Genomic DNA, 18,683 nt, shown 5'->3' with positions numbered 1-18,683 from the left:
TCCAGACTGAAACACTTACACGTTTTTATTTGGTAACGGTCTCCCCTTGCAATGACGTTCGGGAATATTTAACATCCACTGTGAAGCAGACGGCGTACAATTCTTGATTGTGATTACACCCCCGCAGTAATAACCAAGGCGGCCGCTGGAAATCGAACCGTGAGCTCCTGCAGCAAGCGGTAAATGCGCTGCATCGCAAGACCGCGAGCCGTGGCGACGGCAGTGCTATCGGTCGTGGCGGCTGCTGATGATGACGACGATGATGATTTGGCACTCGTCAACAAAACAATCTCAAATGGTGCGTGATGTCGTAACGACCTCTCAACACCCAGGGGGGCTGCAGGGGCGGCGACTGCCCCTCTTGGTTTATGTTCACGCCTGGCCAGCACGACTCCGCAATGGCGATACCACCACCACGGCACCACCACCACGGCACCACCACCACCAGGGCACCACTACGGCACCACCACCACGGCACCACCACCACCACGGCACCACCACCAGGGCACCACCACCACGGCACCACCACCACCACCAGGGCACCACCACCACAGCACCACCACCACCGCACCACCACCACGGCACCACTACGGCAACACCACCACGGCACCACCACCACCACGGCACCACCACCACCACGGCACCACCACCAGGGCACCACTACGGCACCACCACCAGGGCACCACCACGGCACCACCACGGCACCACCACCACGGCACCACCACCACCACGGCACCACCACCAGGGCACCACCACGGCACCACCACGGCACCACCACCACGGCACCGACCACCACCAGGGCACCACCACCAGGGCACCACCACCACCACGGCACCACCACCACTAGGGCACCACCACCACGGCACCACCACGGCACCACCACCACCAGGGCACCACCACCAGGGCATGGCAACCGGCGCGTGTTTACGATGTCCGCTGCCGGGCTCCCCGGCTGGTGTTGAGTGAAGCCGCCGCCGTGAGCCGAGCCCAGATCGAGCGATACGCTCGGCAAACATCGGCGCCGCAGCCACGGGGATTGTTCCCTCGCCGCGTTTAAACAAACACGCGCGGTGGCAGCGATTAAACCCCGGGGGCCAAAGTTTACCCAGCGAAATAACTCCCCTTTCAGGGCCTTTCAGGGCCCTTTCATTCAGCCCGTGCTTTCATTTGTGCTCACAAAGGGGGTCTCTCCCCTCTCTCTCTCTGAGAGGCCCCCGTCGCACCAGCCCCCTGCCTGGACGAGTCCCCTGACGTGGCGACTCCCTGCGCGTGGTCTTCCTGTTCCTCTGCCGCCGCTTACCCATGGAACTTTGCGCTTGAGAACCGATTGTTTACGATGTAAGCAGAGGAGATGCTAATGCTGCGTTTAGGCTCGTGGCGCGAACACAACTGCACAAACGAGTAGGAAGAAATGGGAAACGACAACAAGCGAGATGGAACAAACGAGACGAACGCAATAATTATTCGGTTAAATCGGGAGCTCAAGCGTGACCACATGAAGCTGCTGGCAGGGCAAGGAATTGCCCCATGCCTCGAGGACCTGAGACGTATTTGCAGCAGCCTCTCGTCCCCTTAAAATGGCATCTGAAGGAGATTCACAAGGGGCCTGCATGGTTGTTCAAGAAATCACAAACACTCCGAGACGTCCACTTTCTGGGTCACCGGTCAACGGAGACAGCGAGTGTAGGGGAGCACGTGGCTAAGTGTAACCACCGCTATTTGCAGAAGAATACACGATGTGGTGCGTTGGATGCGGAGATATTTTCTGTCGCTAACCGACCGACGCAGCTGAAACTGCATGCTGCTTCTCGGCCGGTCACAGAAGTTCCCCAGGGAATTCCGCTTTTCTGTTTTTCCGCAGTCTTTGATATATCTCTTTGAACTTTACCGAACTGCTCCACCTGCCCCTAGTTTCCAAGGTCACGGGGCTCAGATGTTCACAGATGTTCTCAGATATATTTGTTTCACCGCTGTATTTATGACAAGCCTCTCTCTCAGAATGTTTTTTTCTGATCTGCTGCCACCTGCCCCGAGCTCGGCCTCCAAGGCCACGTTGCTGTGCTCAGCTGCCTCCCGGAGCTCTCCGAGGGCTCTCCGGGGAGGGCCGCCGCGCCTCGGTTCCCCTTTGAAATCCCGCGGCCACAGTTGCGAAGCTTTTGAAGCGCGGCGGCGTTGTTGGGGGCGGGTGGCAGTCGGGGTGAAGCGAAGGGAGGGTGGGAAATCGGGGGCGGGGGTGTTATGGACGGCTTGTGAACGGGGACCGGGGTGGGGGCGGTGAATGCAGGGGTGAGGATCGGGTCAGGGCCAGGGTCAGGGCTCGGCGTGTCCCGGCACGCGTGGAGCCCGCGGCGACCGACATGGAGCCGGTCGCAGGAATAACACGCAGGGCGATCCCAGCCTCTCTCTCTCTCACGGCTCGCTCCAGCGGGGATTCCCATTGCCCCTGCGCTGTTCTCTGCTGCCCGCGATGCAGCGCCGCAGCTGCCTATACCAACCTGGTTGATTATGAGTGGTAGTCACCCGTCCAAGCGCTGTCCAGGCTCAAACATGCTTAGTTCGCGAGGCCTGGCGAGTCCAGGCGCGTTGTGGATAATTTTGGTCATAGGTGCTGGGGTCGATAAGCGCCGTGTCATCGAAATGATGAGGTGTAATTTGCCACTTGCTATCGCTACTCAATTCGTTCGCTGCGTCCGAAAGTCATTTATTTAGCAAAACACTCAGAACTCGAACAATTTACCCTGTTGCTGAGCCCACTAGTGTTTGGAATCGTTCGTGGATTTGTATCCATCGGATTTCATTTCCACACAAGTTGTATTACAACAAACAACACTTCTTATCTTTCTACGCAAGCGAATAGAGAACCCTTTACTCTGCGGCAAGTCATTTTAATAATCTTATCCCAAGCCCCCCGTAATCGGGACATGAAAAGTGAACTGCTATTTTATTCAATAAAATGGCAAAATTATATATTCTCTATAATTAATAGAAACGCAAATTTAAAAGTTACATAAATATTTTAAATTAACCGTGCCAGCCTTCAGTATTTGTTACTGCCATCTCTTGGGTGTTGCAATATAAATGATGTCTTACAAACTTCTTCTGCCGTTTCAAATGCAATTCAATGTTTATTTGTTACACTTAAAATCCCGTTTAGCCAGCTACCCAGCTACCCAGCTAGTTTCGGTATTAACAGCCCACGGCAGCCACCTAACAATTAAGTTAATGTTGGAGTGGAGAATGGAAACGTTAGCCTTAGCAAGGGTGTCTCATTGTCGAACGTCAGTGAGGTGACATTCAAAAAGGTTGGACGTGTTGAGGAAAAGAAAAGTTGATAGAATAAGAAGGGCTTTGGTGGGGCACTTAGTCTTCCACAGACCCAAAGACTCACACAGAGACCCATAGACTCGCACAGAGACCCACAGATGAGAAGGGCTATGGAGATGCCACCAGTGCAGGGCAGGAGCAGAGAGAGGGAGGCAGAAGTTGAGAGATGAGAGGATGCAGTGGAGCGAGATGTGAGTCGAGTCAATGTGACTCGAGCAGAGGCACAGAATAGGAGGCAAAATCCGAGCGGTCGACGACTGCTTGCCGCCACGTGACTTGTGGTTTGGAAGGAGGGGAGTACTTCGCGTCTTGCTCGTGCTCCGGACGTGGCGAGGGTTTAACAACTCGGGAACCTGCGTGGCACCGAGAGGGCCGTGCTGGGGAGGGCCCTGGCCCGCTGCTGGTGGTGAGTGAGGAGGGGCTCCTGGAGTCGGCTGCACGGGCACCGTACCCGTGACGCCCACAGTGGGGCCGTTTGACGTCTCCCGTGGTCGCATCACTTTATTGGGCGGCAGCGTTGGCCCCGTCGCTGTGTAGATGCGTGATGTGAAGTGGAATCTGCCCGTGTGCGATTCCATAGATCACTGCGCGGTGTTCACTGTGCATGGTGTTGTGGAGTTGGGGTGATCACTGCGCCGTGGTGGAGTTCGGCGTGATTTGGAGGCCATGCTATGATTTATGATTGGTATTTGCGGTGGTGGAGGGCTTCCACGAAACATGTTTGGTCAGATCGTGGCATGGCCTAACCCAAAGATCAGTCGTGAGAGTTGAGTGCAATGTCGGCTTACGATGCACGATGATGTTGATGCGTAGTGGCTAAAGCCACTGTGACATTGGCATTGAGTGTGTCACTGTGCTATGTATGATGTTGCTCCGTGTGTGACGTTTACATGTGACTGTGTGCGTGTTTTCTGGAAGGCGCGTCGGCTGCTTGATAACTTCTCTTGATGATTGCTCAAGGAGAACAAAACCCTCGTCAAACATTAACCACAGAGTTCACCATTACCGCGAAACAAATTACACGAGGCGCCTCTCACCGGAACGCTTCAATAAATACCTGCACATGTTACAGCCTTGTGTCAATCTAGCGCTCGATACGGAGTTCCCCACACCACAACACTTCGTCGACCATACTTCACCACGCCGGTCAGTGTGGGTTGGCGAAGACGGGGACCACATAAGTATCGTACAACAGCAAATGCATTGTTGCAGCACAGCTCTTGTTCTGCCTGGTAACGTGCGGCTCCCCATACGCAGCAGCCTGCGCCACGTGCTGTGCGCATGCACGGCGCTCACTCGTGCGAGCGCCTTGTCCAGGCTCCCCCTCCCCTGCTTGGCTCGGGAGATGTGACGGAGGCCTGGGTGCTTACCGGGTGATTTGGTCGAAAGCAAATAAAGTAGACTCTGCCAAGGAGGGGGAGGGGTAGCCGAATCGCAGCGCAAACACCGCAGCGGAGCGCCAGCGGCAGGCATTGCCGGTGGAGAAATCAAATGTTAAAGACTTTAAACGGTGAAGCGTTTTATACGGGGCCAAAACATTGGTGTTGTCGTTTTGCCGCGGCCCCTCGAGCCTTCTTGGTTCGTCTCGCGCAGTCCCCGCGAGTGGTGTAGCGCCAGTGCGTGGGCCCTGCCTGGTGCGAGGATTTAAATGCACTTGCAACGCCTGCACACTCTACAGCGACGTCACGATGGGTCTCGATGTGAGTCCGGGGGTGTTTGCGAGTCTGAGTCTCTAATGTGAGAATAGATCCCTGGCGGGTCGTCTGTGATGTATGTCGAGGAGCTGAATGCCCCCCCCCCCCTCCGCCGGGTCAGCTTTCACCCCCTCCCCCCAGAGAGGCCCAGGCACCACAGCCTAACGCCGGGACCCCTCTGCCTCATGGTCCTCGCTGCAATTGCACCGCCTGCACACTCCAAAGCTACACCGCTTGATTCCCTCTCGTGCGTAACTGCGAGGCGGATAGCGCTGTGGCCGCGTGCCTTGTGGCACGGCGGTTCTTGAAGCTGACTAACCCAGCCTTCGTGCCATGTGACCCCCAGGGACGCTGCTGACCCCGCGACCTCGAGTGACCCCAGTGCTGACCTCTTCACTCGCGCGGCTGTCCAGTTGCTGTCAGGTGAGCGCCCCCAACCCCCCCCCCCCCCAGGGCAGTTATTGTACGTCACGGAGCATGTTTGAGCTTTTTCATGAATGTAAACTTATTTATGTGTGTGTGTATATATAAGTTAATATACACTTAACACCGTAATTCATTGATGGGTGTTAACTCTGCTGAATGAAAAGTAGTTGGAACAAACATTTCCCACTCGGTATTCTTCGGAGTGAGTGCCACTCTGTGAGGAGGTCAACAGTGGTTGTGTCCTGTTGATGTACGTGTACCCGCCATAGGAATATGGAATTTCCACCACTGGTTCTGCAATAATGTAAACAGAAATTGAGAGCACCAAATTGAGAGCCTTGATGCTGATTTTGATGAAACAGCAGCAAATCACGTATGCATTTTGTGTTGTTCTTGCGAGGGGAACGATGTGCCTCCTCGCCTTGAGTGGGCGGTGCTGCCAGAGCGCAAGGCGCTCGTCCCGGCTCCCGGGCCGACGGTAACGGCGGCGGTCGCGTCGTGTCGCCCGCAGGCCCCCTGCCGGCGCCGCCGCGGCATCTGGCCGATGGCGCGCCGCGCTCCGTGTCACAGCTGACGCTCGACTCGCTGGCGCTCAGCCCGGGTCGGTAACCGCGCTGTCGCGGGCGGCAGGAAGGGCGGGAACGAGGAAAACAAACGCGACCTCCCTGGACCTCGGCCAGGGCACGCCCTCGGCGCCTTCCGCCGAAATGATTAAACACGTGGGAAGGATTGCTTCGGCCGTTCCGCGATCCCGCAAAACCAAGATATCTAGCGGACGTCCAGATTATTTCCTTTCATAGCGAGATGCGATGGAATTAATATTTGCAGAATGGCGGTGAGATGGTTGTCCCCGACTCTGGACGGTCAGCGCGACATCCTCGCTGGAGAGAGGCGGCGGCGTGCTGGCCGTGCCTTGGGGCAGGGATGCTTCTTCGCACGCGAGACTTTATTTTTTTTCTAACGGGGCCTCGCCTCGAGGCAGGACGAGTTTAGTTGCGCGCGTGCGTGGGTGCGTGCGTGGATTTGTGCGCGTGTCCAGAGCCACCTAGAATGGGGCGGGGGGGGGGCTGTAGGATCTGGGGCAATTTTCCCTGGGCCTCGCACAAAGGCGGGACCCAGAGCAAGGCCCATTTCCTTGTTGCTCTCGGAACCGCATGCAGCATTCTACTCTGGGCTCCCAGGGACCTCCGGGTGGCCCTGTATTGGTGGGTTCACCCCGATTCCCATAGTGTCCGTAAGTTTGCATTGCCTCGGAGCCGCAGTAGCTCGGTCCAACAGCAATAACCTGACCCAAGTGTTAAAGCAACAACGGTTGTTTGAAAAAAAACTTCCTGCATTTAAGACGCAGGCCACGCGGCTCTAGTGACGGGACCTCTGATGGCAATAATTATTATCAGGCCATGGGCAATCCACTGCTGGACGAAAGCCTCCTCAAGTTGTATTGGTCGTGGAGGTTGTGTAACCTTGCTGCACCACGGTGGTCAGTCCGGGTTAGTGACGGGGGGGGGGGCATGGGCGAGTCCAGCACTTTCCACCGATGTTATCCGTCGAGCAGATTTCGCTCCGGTCGTCAGGTTCGTAGCGCAGGGCGCTAAACCGCGATGCCATCGTTCCACTCCACCTCTGACGTTGAGAGGTGGTTGGAGAAGGAGGTGCTTTAGTAGACTTGGCACCGTGTGTGGCCGCCTTAAGCGGAGCTCTCTCCATGTGTGCCAGTCTCATGGCTCCTCCTCGCCCGCCCCAGCGTGAGCGTGAACTTTCACGATCCCGGCCAGCAATTTGATTAGAGAATAGCTATTTGTATCTCCTGGTTTGTATTGTTTCTGTCCAGTTTTCAAAGTGTTTATCTGCTACATTCCCTTAAGCGTGTAATATTAACGTATTGTTTGCTTATACGTTTTAATAAATTGTAAATTCCCGCGCACTATTCAATGAACAGAATTTTTAAAGATTTTTAGTCTGCATCATCGCATGGCTACGTAGCTCGTTCTCCGCCGCTGCGAAACGAAGCCGTCCCGTGTAACTCGGTGAATAAAACGCGCAGCAGGAACCACAGCATCAGTAAGAGCGAGAACGCCTCACCTCGTCGGCTTGATGAGGTCTTTATTCATAAAGAGAGTCTGGAGTAGGGTTTGCAGCCACTCTGCGGAAGTCGCGGGGGTGTGCGATTTAGCAACCGGTTTCCAGTGGTTTCTGGGTAGATTACAGATTGGGTCCGTGGAGTTTGCGCCCCTGGCTGCTGCGTCACGGGTAAGAGGAGTTCCACGGTGCAATAATTCGACTGGTGCCACGCAGCGAACGGCAAGTGACCCGGTGCCGGGCGAGACGGGGGTTTTGGCGCTACGATCGTTTCATCGTTGGTATAATTCGGCGTTTATGTTGCCGCGTTAAGGGAGACAGGAGGACTCAAATACCAGGATTTTTGTCCGAAATGTTCACATTCCTGATTTTCAGAGAATTTGGAGGCAACTAAATTTTGTTTAGATTGTGTTCATTGCCTCAATTTAATAAATTGCCCAAAATAATAATTCAGGGTGGTGAACCATTGGTCAATGAAGGTGACATTTAAAAAACCGGCTGCTTCCTCCGATTCCAACCACCATGCTTGCAAACAACAAAGCTGAACTACGGCCCCTACTTGGGCCATAGGTCATATATATGGATAACTTTTTAATATATATGCTTCAAACTTCTAGAGTAGTCACTTATAGATTTAAAGCTTTCGTGACTGCTAGGATCCATACTCTTTGGTTCTATTGGGTAAAGTCACGTAGGTGAAAATAAAATAACAAAAAATCACGACGTTTCGGCCACAACACAAGCAGCCTTCATCAGGTGAAGGGACGAGACTGTCTGGAGGACAGCGCTGTCCTCCAGACAGTCTCGTCCCTTCACCTGATGAAGGCCGCTTGTGTTGTGGCCGAAACGTCGTGATTTTTTGTTATTTTATTTTCACCTACGTGACTTTACCCAATAGAACCAAAGAGTAAGTAGAGTCACTGCCTATGTTAATTGGCGTTTGCGTTCTGAGCTCCAAACAAAACTCGAGGATGTCGGCGAGATCGGATCGGTGCAAACGACGCGAGCGGCGAGTTCACGGCACGACGAACTCGCAGGCGTACCCCGCCAGGCGGTAACACGGGTCGTCGAACCACCTCCCGTCCAGCATCACCGACAGCGCCACGCAGTTCTCGCGCCGCCCGCCGTCCGGCTGGCCCGAGATGGCGTCCTCCCAGATCGTGAAGTTCACCGCCACGCCCGACTGGTCCCGGAAGGCGCCCTCGGAGGCCACGTCGCTCAGGCCCACCCACACGTTAGCGACGGGGCCCAGGGCCCGGCGGGCGAGGCGCACGACGGCGGCGTTCTCGTCGGCGTCGCGCGGCACGGCGAGCGAGCCGCCGAGATGCACGCACGCCTCGCCCGCCTCGTAGAAGGTCTTCTCCAGCTCGCCCGGCTCCTCCTCCACCAGCAGGCACTTGCGGCCCACCTTCTCGCCGCGCAGACACACTGCGCCGCCGCGACGCGGGGGGTGAGCGGGCGCACGCACGCTGCGTTTCCGCCGCACGTCGGGGCCGTGCCAAGGCCGTGCTTGGCCACGAGGCGCCTGGTTGCTTTCCACCCGGAACCCGAGCCGTGCCGCCGACGTCGCACGCGATGAAAGTATCGCGAGTCCCATCCCTGGCCCCGCTTGGTTGATCCCGAGCGAGATTTGTATTTCTTGCGAGATCAGCTGATCACGGATTGGGTCCGGTTCAGCTCGGCGAATAGCCGGTGGCAAGCCACCTGCTCGCGATGCTCCCGCGCCGGCTCGGTTCTGATGTGCCAATGGAAAAGGGGGTAACGCTCACTGCGGGCCAAGGTGAGGGGGGCATGGTGGGGGGGGGCAATGGCTGACCGACCGCTCCACTCGCACCCCACGGAGTAGGCACGTCGTGGAGCCCTGTCTCGGGTTGTGTTTTCGGAGCGCCCGGTTTTGTAGAGGTAGTCACAGACCTCTTAAGCCGGGACTTGAATTACCCTTCCAGATGTGTGGTCTGCGTCTTTGCATGAGACATGAGACAAAGTTCCCATCTGCAACTCTCACAAACCAGTACATATCACCCTACATCAGTAGAGTGAATGGCAGAAGCAGAGAACGCAGAACTAGTTTCGAGATCCTTTCAGTTCTCCACCACACACTAGGAACACTGAATTATGTTCTCATGTGTTCAACTAAGCATGTATGTTGTCCTTCCCCCGCACCTCCGATTATGTACAAACTAAACACAAAACTATACTTTGGTTCTTTCATTAAAGTCACATAGATCACGACGTGTCGATAGCAACACAAGCCATCGTCTTCACGTGGTGGGTACACCCAAGGGTAAGTGGGTGGGACTAGGGATGAAATTTGTATAACCCTTGGTTGCAGTAGCTCTCTCGCTACATTTCTTCCTCAGCAGTCTGCCTGCTGTATTGTTTAACCTGAAGATGATGGCTTGTTGCTATCGAAACGTCGTGATTTATTCGTTATTTTTTTCTACCTACGTGACTTTACCGAAATAACCAAAAAGTATGAATTCCTGCAGTCACGAAAGCTTCAAATCAAGATTAAACACAACTGTTTGTACTTTGCCGAATTCGGTGGAACCGACTTGTTTAATTCTGAGAGCTGAAGTTTTTTTGAAGGGGCCTGGCTGGAATGATGCCTGGGCTACAGCTGAGTTGTGCGAGCCACAGCCCAACTGCAGCAAATCCGTTTGAAATTCCTACTGGTGGTGTGGCTTCTCACTTCACCCCTGGCTGTGACCTCCCTTGACCCCTGGCCTCTGCCTATGACCTCTTTTGATCCCTGGCCGCTGGCTGTGAACTATCTTGACCCCTGGCTGTGAACTCTCTTGACCCCTGGCCTCTGGCTGTGACCTCCCTTTACCTCTGGCTGTGAACTATCTTGACCCCTGGCCTCTGGCTGTGACCTCGCAAAGGGCTTTTGCTCCTACCGGTCTGCAGGGCCTGCTGCTCCTTCAGCATCTTCAGCTCGAGCCAGATGTCCTCGATCTCCTTCCGGAGCTCCTCCACCGTCTCGTCTGGGGAAGCCGACCGAGACGTGAGACTCCCCCCCCGCCCCCTCACCACGAATCACGCCGAGGATCACCGACAAAATCCACGCGGCCACCGTTAGACATGTCGATCGACTTCACCGGCCGCTTGTCTCAGCTCTGCCCCGTGTCCCTGTGCGATGCAACAACGGCCACCGAATATGCACGCACGGCGGCCAGTGGATGCATGGCACCGAGATCTGGCATGTCTTGTCGTGTCGCCCTTGTCCCGCTGCCAATTTACCATATCCGCTAGCAGTGGAGGAACGTTAACCATATATGCATGCGTGACAGCCAGCAGATGCATGGCGCAGCGCTGCGGAATACACGTCCGCCTGCCGTCCGTGTGCGCCAAGTCCCTCTGCCGCGTTACCGTGCAAGCGAGCGGTGGAGCCGAACGGTTGCATGCTGGACGGGGGCGCAGCGGCCACCGCCAGCAAGAGAAAACGCAGCAGCAGCAGCAGGGCGGTCGCCATCGTCCCAGCGAGGCCGCGGACTGTGCGTGGCCCAGACCCTCTCCCCGAGCGCACGCCTCGACGTCTCCCAGCGTAGGGGGAAGGAGGCGGGACCCGATGAGGCCGGCGCTGGGGCAGGTGGGGGAACGCGAGGCAGATGGGGAGTGCTAGCAGAGGGTGGGGGGGCACACACGAAGCCCTACCCCCCCCACCCCGTGATTTCCAGCTTATCCCAAAACTCGACTCGTTACATAAATATCTTCAAACGGCAATAAGCGATTTTTAGAGTTCGTGAATTAGAATGTGTGCACACAACGTGGCAAACTTTCTCTTGCTGTGTAAAAAAAAATTAATTTACATTTTTAACATGTAATATTCATGGGCTATATTTCTTGAAATAACACCAACCCCGCCATCCAACATCCGTAAGTGAATCTTACATTACAAAGTGGATTTCTTGAAATTGTCCAAAGTGGAATTTAAGTGAAAAATAAACCCCTTGGGCCGGCGATGCCACTCCTGCCAGGTCAGGCGTCTCAGAAACGCGTTTCGTAATGGGAGGTTTGCAGAAGATTGAACTTGGCACAAATAACCGGGCTTCGTGTCGAGGCGGAATTCAAGTTTCTCGATCTGTGAACGATTAGCTGCTGGGCCAAGCCACGTGCGCAGCGACGGCCCCGCACTCCGGTTCGAGTAGTTGGGTGTGGCCGTCTGGAGCTGGTTGGTTAGGGGGGGTGGAGGGGATGGGGGGAGGCGAGCGTCCAGTGGGGGCCGGAGTGAAGGGGAACCCGGGTCACGGCCTCGGACGACACCGCCACCCGCGCCGCAAGCGGGTAGATGGCATCGCTGTTTTGGAAACTTTCTCCACGCTTGCTCCCAAGCGCGCGTTGTTAGACACGTGACAAGAGACGTATTCCGAGGGCGTTTCAGGTGAACATCTGTGGAGGGGAAGGAGGCAGGGTGGCGAGCGTGTGGGTCTCCATAACTCAACAGCACCGCTGAGATTAAACACCGATTTTTTTTTAAACAAATGGTTTTAGAAACGGCCACTTCCTTTCCAGCGACTTGGCAGCAGGGTCTGCCTGCTCGTCGCCCCGCTCGCTCCCTCAACCTCCGCTTTGCAGACACCGCCAACTGCATGGCCAAACGTCGCGCCACCGAGAAATCCACCACGCACTCGGCGGACGTACAAAACGAGACGTTTATTGCGTGGCAAAAAAATATTCAAACATGTTGTGTGGGAGAGCTCCGCGTGGCCCCGTGTCATCCGAGGAAGCCGACTTTCTCCCTCTTGGTGCCTTGCGACTCCTCGTGCTGCAGGACGGCATCCAGGGCCTTGTGCAGCGACACGCCCACTCGCTTGCCGGTCTGGACGCGAAGATGGCAACGACAAATCAAGGGGTTAAACCGTCGCTCGTCCAACAGAATTTAACATTACTCAGCGACGACTCCTGCCTGGAATACAAAAATGACCTGGTGGCAGTGGTACGCAAGCACAAATAACAAATGCTCAACACGTTCGTCACGTTCGTCAAAAACACCGTGTGCCCTTAAAAGAAAAAAAGGTCACGTTTTGGGCAATGGCCCTTCTTCATAGCACAGCGAGCCCAGAGCGATGGAGTCAGAGTTGGCGACTGCACTACACACAGTATCCACCATATCCGCAGTGGGGTGCTAATAAATTCGAATTTCCAGAATGTGTGAACGATGAACGCAGTAGAGGTCGTGAAGCGGTCGGGAGCCAATCACGATGACGTCTCCAGACCCTCTCTACTGCTCGAGGAGCAATGCGTCTCACCGTCTCTGCACGACGTCTTGGAATGAGGTCACAGACGTTACCCAAACCTAACCTGCTGCTGCAACGGTTCAACACCCTAGACACCCTTACAATCTAAATGTTCCATCTTAAGGGATTATTTAGGTAAAGTATTGCATTCTAGATTTAAAGCTTTCGTGACTGCTAGGATCCATACTCTTTGGTTCTATTGGGTAAAGTCACGTAGGTAAAAAATAAAATAACAAAAATCACGACGTTTCGGCCACATCAGGTGAAGGGACGAGACTGTCTGGAGGACAGCGCTGGAGTGCTGTCCTCCAGACAGTCTCGTCCCTTCACCTGATGAAGGCCGCTTGTGTTGTGGCCGAAACGTCGTGATTTTTGTTATTTTATTTTTTACCTACGTGACTTTACCCAATAGAACCAAAGAGTAAAGTATTGCAATTAATAAACCCCCCACCCCAAAAGCATGTAGATGCATTGCCACTATCCACGGTCACAATTCAAGAATCGCCTCTCGTCTGTTCCCGTTTCTCTCGTGCAATGCGTCCAATCGTCTTCTTGCCAAGCTGGATCGGTGCGTCCTGGCAGGCCGCCCGTTCACCACCACCACTTGTTTATAGGAACTGCCTTCGCTCTCTGGTTGTCTTGGCAATGCGTGAACCATCAAAAGCCAGGAGCGGTTCAACTCAACCCCACTGCTCACGAACGGTGGCAATCTCGTCTGTGCATGCGTGTGCTGCGTGCGTGTGCTGCGTGCGAGGGCTGCTATAACTTTCACGCCCACTAGAGGGCCCTACACTCACTAGGTTTGGGCTAACTACAGGAGGCCCACGCAGAACCGCTGCACAGCAACGCTGGAAGGAAGCATTGACTCAGGAAATTGAAATAGATTATTGCGCTCAGGATTCACGTGTAAAATCGAGGGGGTTCTATTTGATTATTTACGATTTACGCAAAGTATAAGCGAATGTGCATTCAATGAGACAAGACGAGACGGGCGAGATGCACAATAGAAATGAGAAAGAACATCAGTTACGGACAACGCAGGTGAGACAAATGACAGACAACACAAACGAGACAGACCATTTTATACTGTTTCGGCCAATGGATCCAACAAAACTGTAAACAACGAAACGGAACAAGAATCTGTTATATCAAAACTGAATGTTAAATCCACTCACGAACCACAATTGTGGCGATTCATCGAATCGCAATGGGTACGGGGGGGGGGAAGGTGAACTGTGATGAGCCAACCGTGGAGCGACCACCTACAGAGGCGTTGGGTCAAGGGAGGTGAAAAGGTGTGGGAAGGGGGCGGCACCTCGATCATGTGACACACGCTGTCGGGGTGGAGGCTGCCGGGCCCGGCCTTGCGCAGGCCGGTGATTGCGCCCGCCGCCGTCACGGACACCATGAGGCTGGCGCGGCAGCAGCAGGTCTCCTCCAGCGACGCGTCCACCACATGCCGCTGCCCGATCTGGAGGGCACGGGCGGCGAACCGCAGCACAGGTGAGTGGCGAGCCCTGGTGTAGCGAGTCGGGGTGAGCCGTGCGCACGGGGAAACGAGCGAGCGAGTGAACCCAGTGGCGGCCTGTCCGTTCTTTAGAAAAATAACGCTGATCGACGTACCCCGGCTGTACGGATCTAAGTGTCGGGCCATGACTGCGTTTGGCCAGGTTTTGAGTATTTCTGCTCAAGTTTTCGCCAGGTGCTACCGTGGCAATCGTCACACATGACTGATCCCTCAACCGTCTACTAATCCAACCCGACTAGTTTTAAGATCTTCCATACACTACCCCTGCCTACCTCTCCCCTCATCTCACTCTATATCCCCTCGAAGCGTTCTCTTCACTCCAGCAAACCAACACCATCTGTCGAAGTCCTCAGCCTTCACTCAGTGAGAGGTCGATCATTTCTCCTCAGCTGCCCCCATTATCTAGAACTACCTTCCCCCAGCCGTGCTGTCGACTCCCTGCCCCTGTTCAATGCAAGGTCCCAGTGGGAGCGCCGCTGGGTACATCCACGTTGTGCCGCTGTTGTGGTTGTGGCAGCCACATCGCCACCGCTCACCTTGCTGAGCGTGACAATGCACGGCACGCGCGCCACCTCCAGGCGCACGCAGTCGTAGGGGTCGTCGGACAGCTCGATTTCCCGCACGCCCTCTTCGTCCTCACTCACGTGCACCGTCGGGATCCTGCGCGCAACGCCACCCAACGCGACCATTGCAGTGACGGTCAAACGGCATGGCGGAACGCGTTCTACGTCGGGGGGGGAACCTCCGGCCGGCGGCTTAATGCCATGTGGCCTACGGCCACGCGAGTCCTGCAACTTTACAAGGTCCCGCAAACAGCGATACTTATCCATCACGATTAGCATCTTGGCTGCACTAATCGGGTACTAGAGTGGGAATATTTCCAACCTGGCAGCAACATTGTTTATAATTTGCTCGTCGCTCTCAGTTACTTCCCTATCATTGAGAGGGCCTCTGACAGTGACAGAAGTGTCCGGGCCGTGTTTGCGAGTTAACGCCGTGGTTAACCGCCAAAAGCGTTTGAAAGTCGGCGTCCGGCCCTCCGCAAGGGAAGGATCCGCACTCGACGAGGGCTGCTCGTGCCGCAAAGCTGGTGATGCGACGCTCGCGAGCCGTCGCGCCGGAGCCACGCCGGCCGCGGTGAACGTCAATGCGAAGGCCGAGCGTTACCGCTACCTGGTGTTGAAGAGGGCGGCCTTGACGGCGATGGAGGCGGCGTCGAACACGTTTCCTCCGTACTCCAGCAGCTGCACGGGAGATAACAAACAATTGACAAGGCCAGACACACCCTGTACCGCGCCTCCGAAATAGTCGCTGCTCGGTGTGACGACAAACACACGCGGTGCTCAAGGCCGATTCAACTGTCGCTCGCTGCACGCTTGCCGACCCGACCCAACACAAATGCTTTGGCTGCTGACCTTTCAACCTTTTGACTGTACGCCGAGTTTCAAATCCGATTGAACGTGGGCAAACGTTGACGCAAATGCTTTCTTACCAGCACGTCCACGTAGAGCACCCAGCACTGCTGGCGCGGGAGGATGCAGAGCGAGCGCAGGTCGAGACAGCCGGCGTGCGCAAACGAGCGCTGCAGCGCGCTCGAGATCTCCAGGCTCAGGTCCTCGCCGCCCCGGCCCTCAAACTCCGGGGTGGCGTTCGCGGAGCTGGTGGTGCAGTAAAACACGGTGCGAAGCGTTGATTTGTTGTTGATAAAGCGCCCTTCACGCCGGGGAGTCTTTAAGTGCCTTGCACGTGATATGCGATTTGCATCTCATCTAAGATATTGAATGGGCACCCCCAGTGGCAGCTGTCCCTGTGCAGCACAAGACAGCTCAGCAACTGGTCGTTCATCTGCCGGTCGTGGGCAATGATTGACGTTTGTAATCCCAATTGAGTAATTTGGAGCGCTGCATAATCCCGATCTCTTTCAGGATATCATTATCAGTAGCAACAGTGCTTCACACTTGGCTGGATGAAGACCTCCCCAAGCCACGGCTTTGTTGTACGGTGGAAGAGAGGTGTAAGGAAGCGCGTCAATAGCAGGAGCTGCGAATGACGCGCTTCCTTACGCCTCTGTCGGCTCGGCCTCTCCTCTCACCAGTCGACGAAGAACTCCAGGTATCCCTCATCAGGGCAGTCCAGACGCGGCGAGCCCAGCTCAGCCTTCACTCCCACCAATACGTCCGTCTGACCCTGCAGAGTAAAGATCAAGATGTCCTTATGGCCAAATGCTACGGCATCACCAATGCTGTTTACCCTTCCGCCAGATCCCACAGCTACTGCACAGTAACCACGTGACCTCCAAGATCTGCGTCTTCCCCTTGGTCGTCAGATTCGTGGAGACCACTCCAATGCCCGTCTCACCCATCCGGCACACGTCCCACTCAGAACAGCCGTGTGTGCCTAAATGTACCTACAACACTGCCATGTTCTCTCCATGACTCGTCAGCACTGTCTTAACCACGCAGTGTAAAGGGACACATTCGCACCTTTATGAAACTGTCCACTCTGGCTACGGTCTAGGAGGTTCGTGTGGATGCTGTATCTAAGTAACCACCGCCACCGGTGAGAGAGTCAATGGACTCACCCACAGTGGCGTAGCGCTGTTGGCATGGGCCCTCGTGTAAGGCATTAAATGGGGACCCACCGCTGTCTGATTCTCACCTCCCCTCTCAATATCCTGGCACCTCGACCCCTCTGGGCCCAGGTGCAGATGCCGTGTCTGCACACTCAATGGCGACGCCAATGTTACGATTCGCAGTTTGCAATTTAAATCACAAATAATGTTTACATTTAGTTTCGACCTTTTGGTATGCATTGCTTTTAGTTTTTGTTGTCTCATTCGTACAATAGTGGTGGGTTGGTGTAGGCCACGCCACCCCCTCGTGTGCCACAATAGGTGCTGTACGCTCACGGCACTTGCCGCAACAGCCTGGTAAAGACCGCACGGGGAAGGCGCCAGGACCCATGCATTGGGTCGCACGCATGGACGCCGCGTGCCGAACTTCATTCGCACCGTACGTAGCCAACCGTGCTCATCGGAGGTGCGGGGGGCAGCAGGATGACACCAGCCCCGATGCATCCTCACGAGTGAGCGAGACGGTGCGGAGGCCGCGTGCTGCGTGGCCCTGCGCCCCCCCCCCCCACGGGCTCGCCAGGCGTGGCCGCGCTCACCAGGCGGAGGCGAGCGGAGCCGCTCGTGTTGGACACCACCTCGGTCTCCAGCTCCACCACGCGGAAGTCCTCGCATCCTCTCCCGTCCCCGCGGACTCCGTCCTGAGACGGCCGCACGGAACCGCGAGCAGAGAGGACAATTGGACACTGACAAGACGCAAGGCCGATGCTGCTCCCTCATCATCATCAGCTGCCATGATCTATTCACTGCTGGATAAAGGCCACCCCACTCCGTCGCCATCTCTACTGCTCCTACAATAATCCGTTCGACGCCAATGTTCACTTTACAATCATTTATCAATCCACTGCTGGATTAAGGTCTCCCCACTCAGTTGTCGGGGGTTTTTTGACCATACTTCACCACGCTGGTCAGTGCGGATTGGTGAAGTGGATGAGGCCAGCACGGGGTTCCGATATCACTCGCCGATGCCGTTAGCCACGACTGGGCATCGACATCTACCGGACATCTGCAAAGCGAGTGGACGTCTGTGAAAAAGAGCTTCATAGCTCATCGGATTCTTCCAATCTAAATAATGATTCTGATCAAGTGAGAACCCATTGCTGTACTGTACTACGCCCTCCCCCAGCCCCCCTTCGGTCACCACCAAGCTGCACTGACCAGCGTGGTGAAGTATGGTCAGACTAGTCGAGTGTTCACGATAGGCGGTGGAGGCGAGGGAGGCGATTGCCCGGCTCGCGCACCGAGAGGGGAGCTGCTGGCCCTGCACTGGCCCTGCACTGGGCCTGCATTGGGCCCTGCACTGGGCCCTGCACTAGGCCCTGCACTGGGCCTGCACTGGGCCCTGCACTGGGGCCCTGGATTGGGCCCTGCACTGGGTCTGCACTTGCCTGCACGCCGTGCACGATGAAGGCCTTCTCCGCCTCGCTTAGCATCAGCAGGGCCGCCATGTCGCCTCCTCTCCCTCCTCCTCTTGTCTACGACTCCTCGTCTCTCCTCCTCTATCCTCTTCCTCGTCTCTCTTCCGATCTCCACTCGACTCCACCTTCTCTCGTCTCCACCACCTCCTCTACCTCCACCACCTCCTCTACCTCCACCACCTCCTCTACCTCCACCACCTCCTCTACCTCCACCTCCTCCTCTACCTCCACCACCTCCTCCTCTACCTCCACCACCTCCTCTACCTCCACCACCTCCTCTACCTCCACCACCTCCTCTACCTCCACCACCTCCTCTACCTCCACCTCCTCCTCTACCTCCTCCAC

General features: G+C 55.7%; 2 protein-coding genes across 2 annotated transcripts; both read right to left on the bottom strand.

Moving 5' to 3' along the window:
- Positions 1 to 7,506: 7,506 nt before the first annotated feature.
- Positions 7,507 to 12,055, bottom strand: CLEC3B (C-type lectin domain family 3 member B). Its single transcript, XM_032957814.2, has 3 exons — positions 10,896 to 12,055; positions 10,424 to 10,510; positions 7,507 to 8,951 (listed from the first exon to the last, which is right to left on the bottom strand). The coding sequence occupies exons 1-3, from the start codon at positions 10,996 to 10,998 to the stop codon at positions 8,539 to 8,541; spliced, it is 603 nt and encodes a 200-aa protein (XP_032813705.2). The 5' UTR covers positions 10,999 to 12,055; the 3' UTR covers positions 7,507 to 8,538.
- Positions 12,056 to 12,164: 109 nt separating this feature from the next.
- On the bottom strand, positions 12,165 to 18,555 carry EXOSC7 (exosome component 7). Its single transcript, XM_032957813.2, has 8 exons — positions 18,309 to 18,555; positions 17,460 to 17,561; positions 16,384 to 16,478; positions 15,784 to 15,949; positions 15,465 to 15,535; positions 14,828 to 14,951; positions 14,079 to 14,234; positions 12,165 to 12,345 (listed from the first exon to the last, which is right to left on the bottom strand). Exons 1-8 carry the CDS (start codon positions 18,366 to 18,368, stop codon positions 12,241 to 12,243), a joined length of 879 nt encoding a protein of 292 aa, XP_032813704.1. The 5' UTR covers positions 18,369 to 18,555; the 3' UTR covers positions 12,165 to 12,240.
- Positions 18,556 to 18,683: the final 128 nt, after the last annotated feature.

The sequence above is a fragment of the Petromyzon marinus genome, chromosome 20 (genome assembly GCF_048934315.1).
Source record: "Petromyzon marinus isolate PM22_M1 ecotype Great Lakes invasive population chromosome 20, UKy_Petmar_22M1.pri1.0, whole genome shotgun sequence".
NCBI classification, from domain to species: Eukaryota; Metazoa; Chordata; class Hyperoartia; order Petromyzontiformes; family Petromyzontidae; genus Petromyzon; species Petromyzon marinus.
This window is presented reverse-complemented; position numbering and strand designations above follow the sequence as displayed.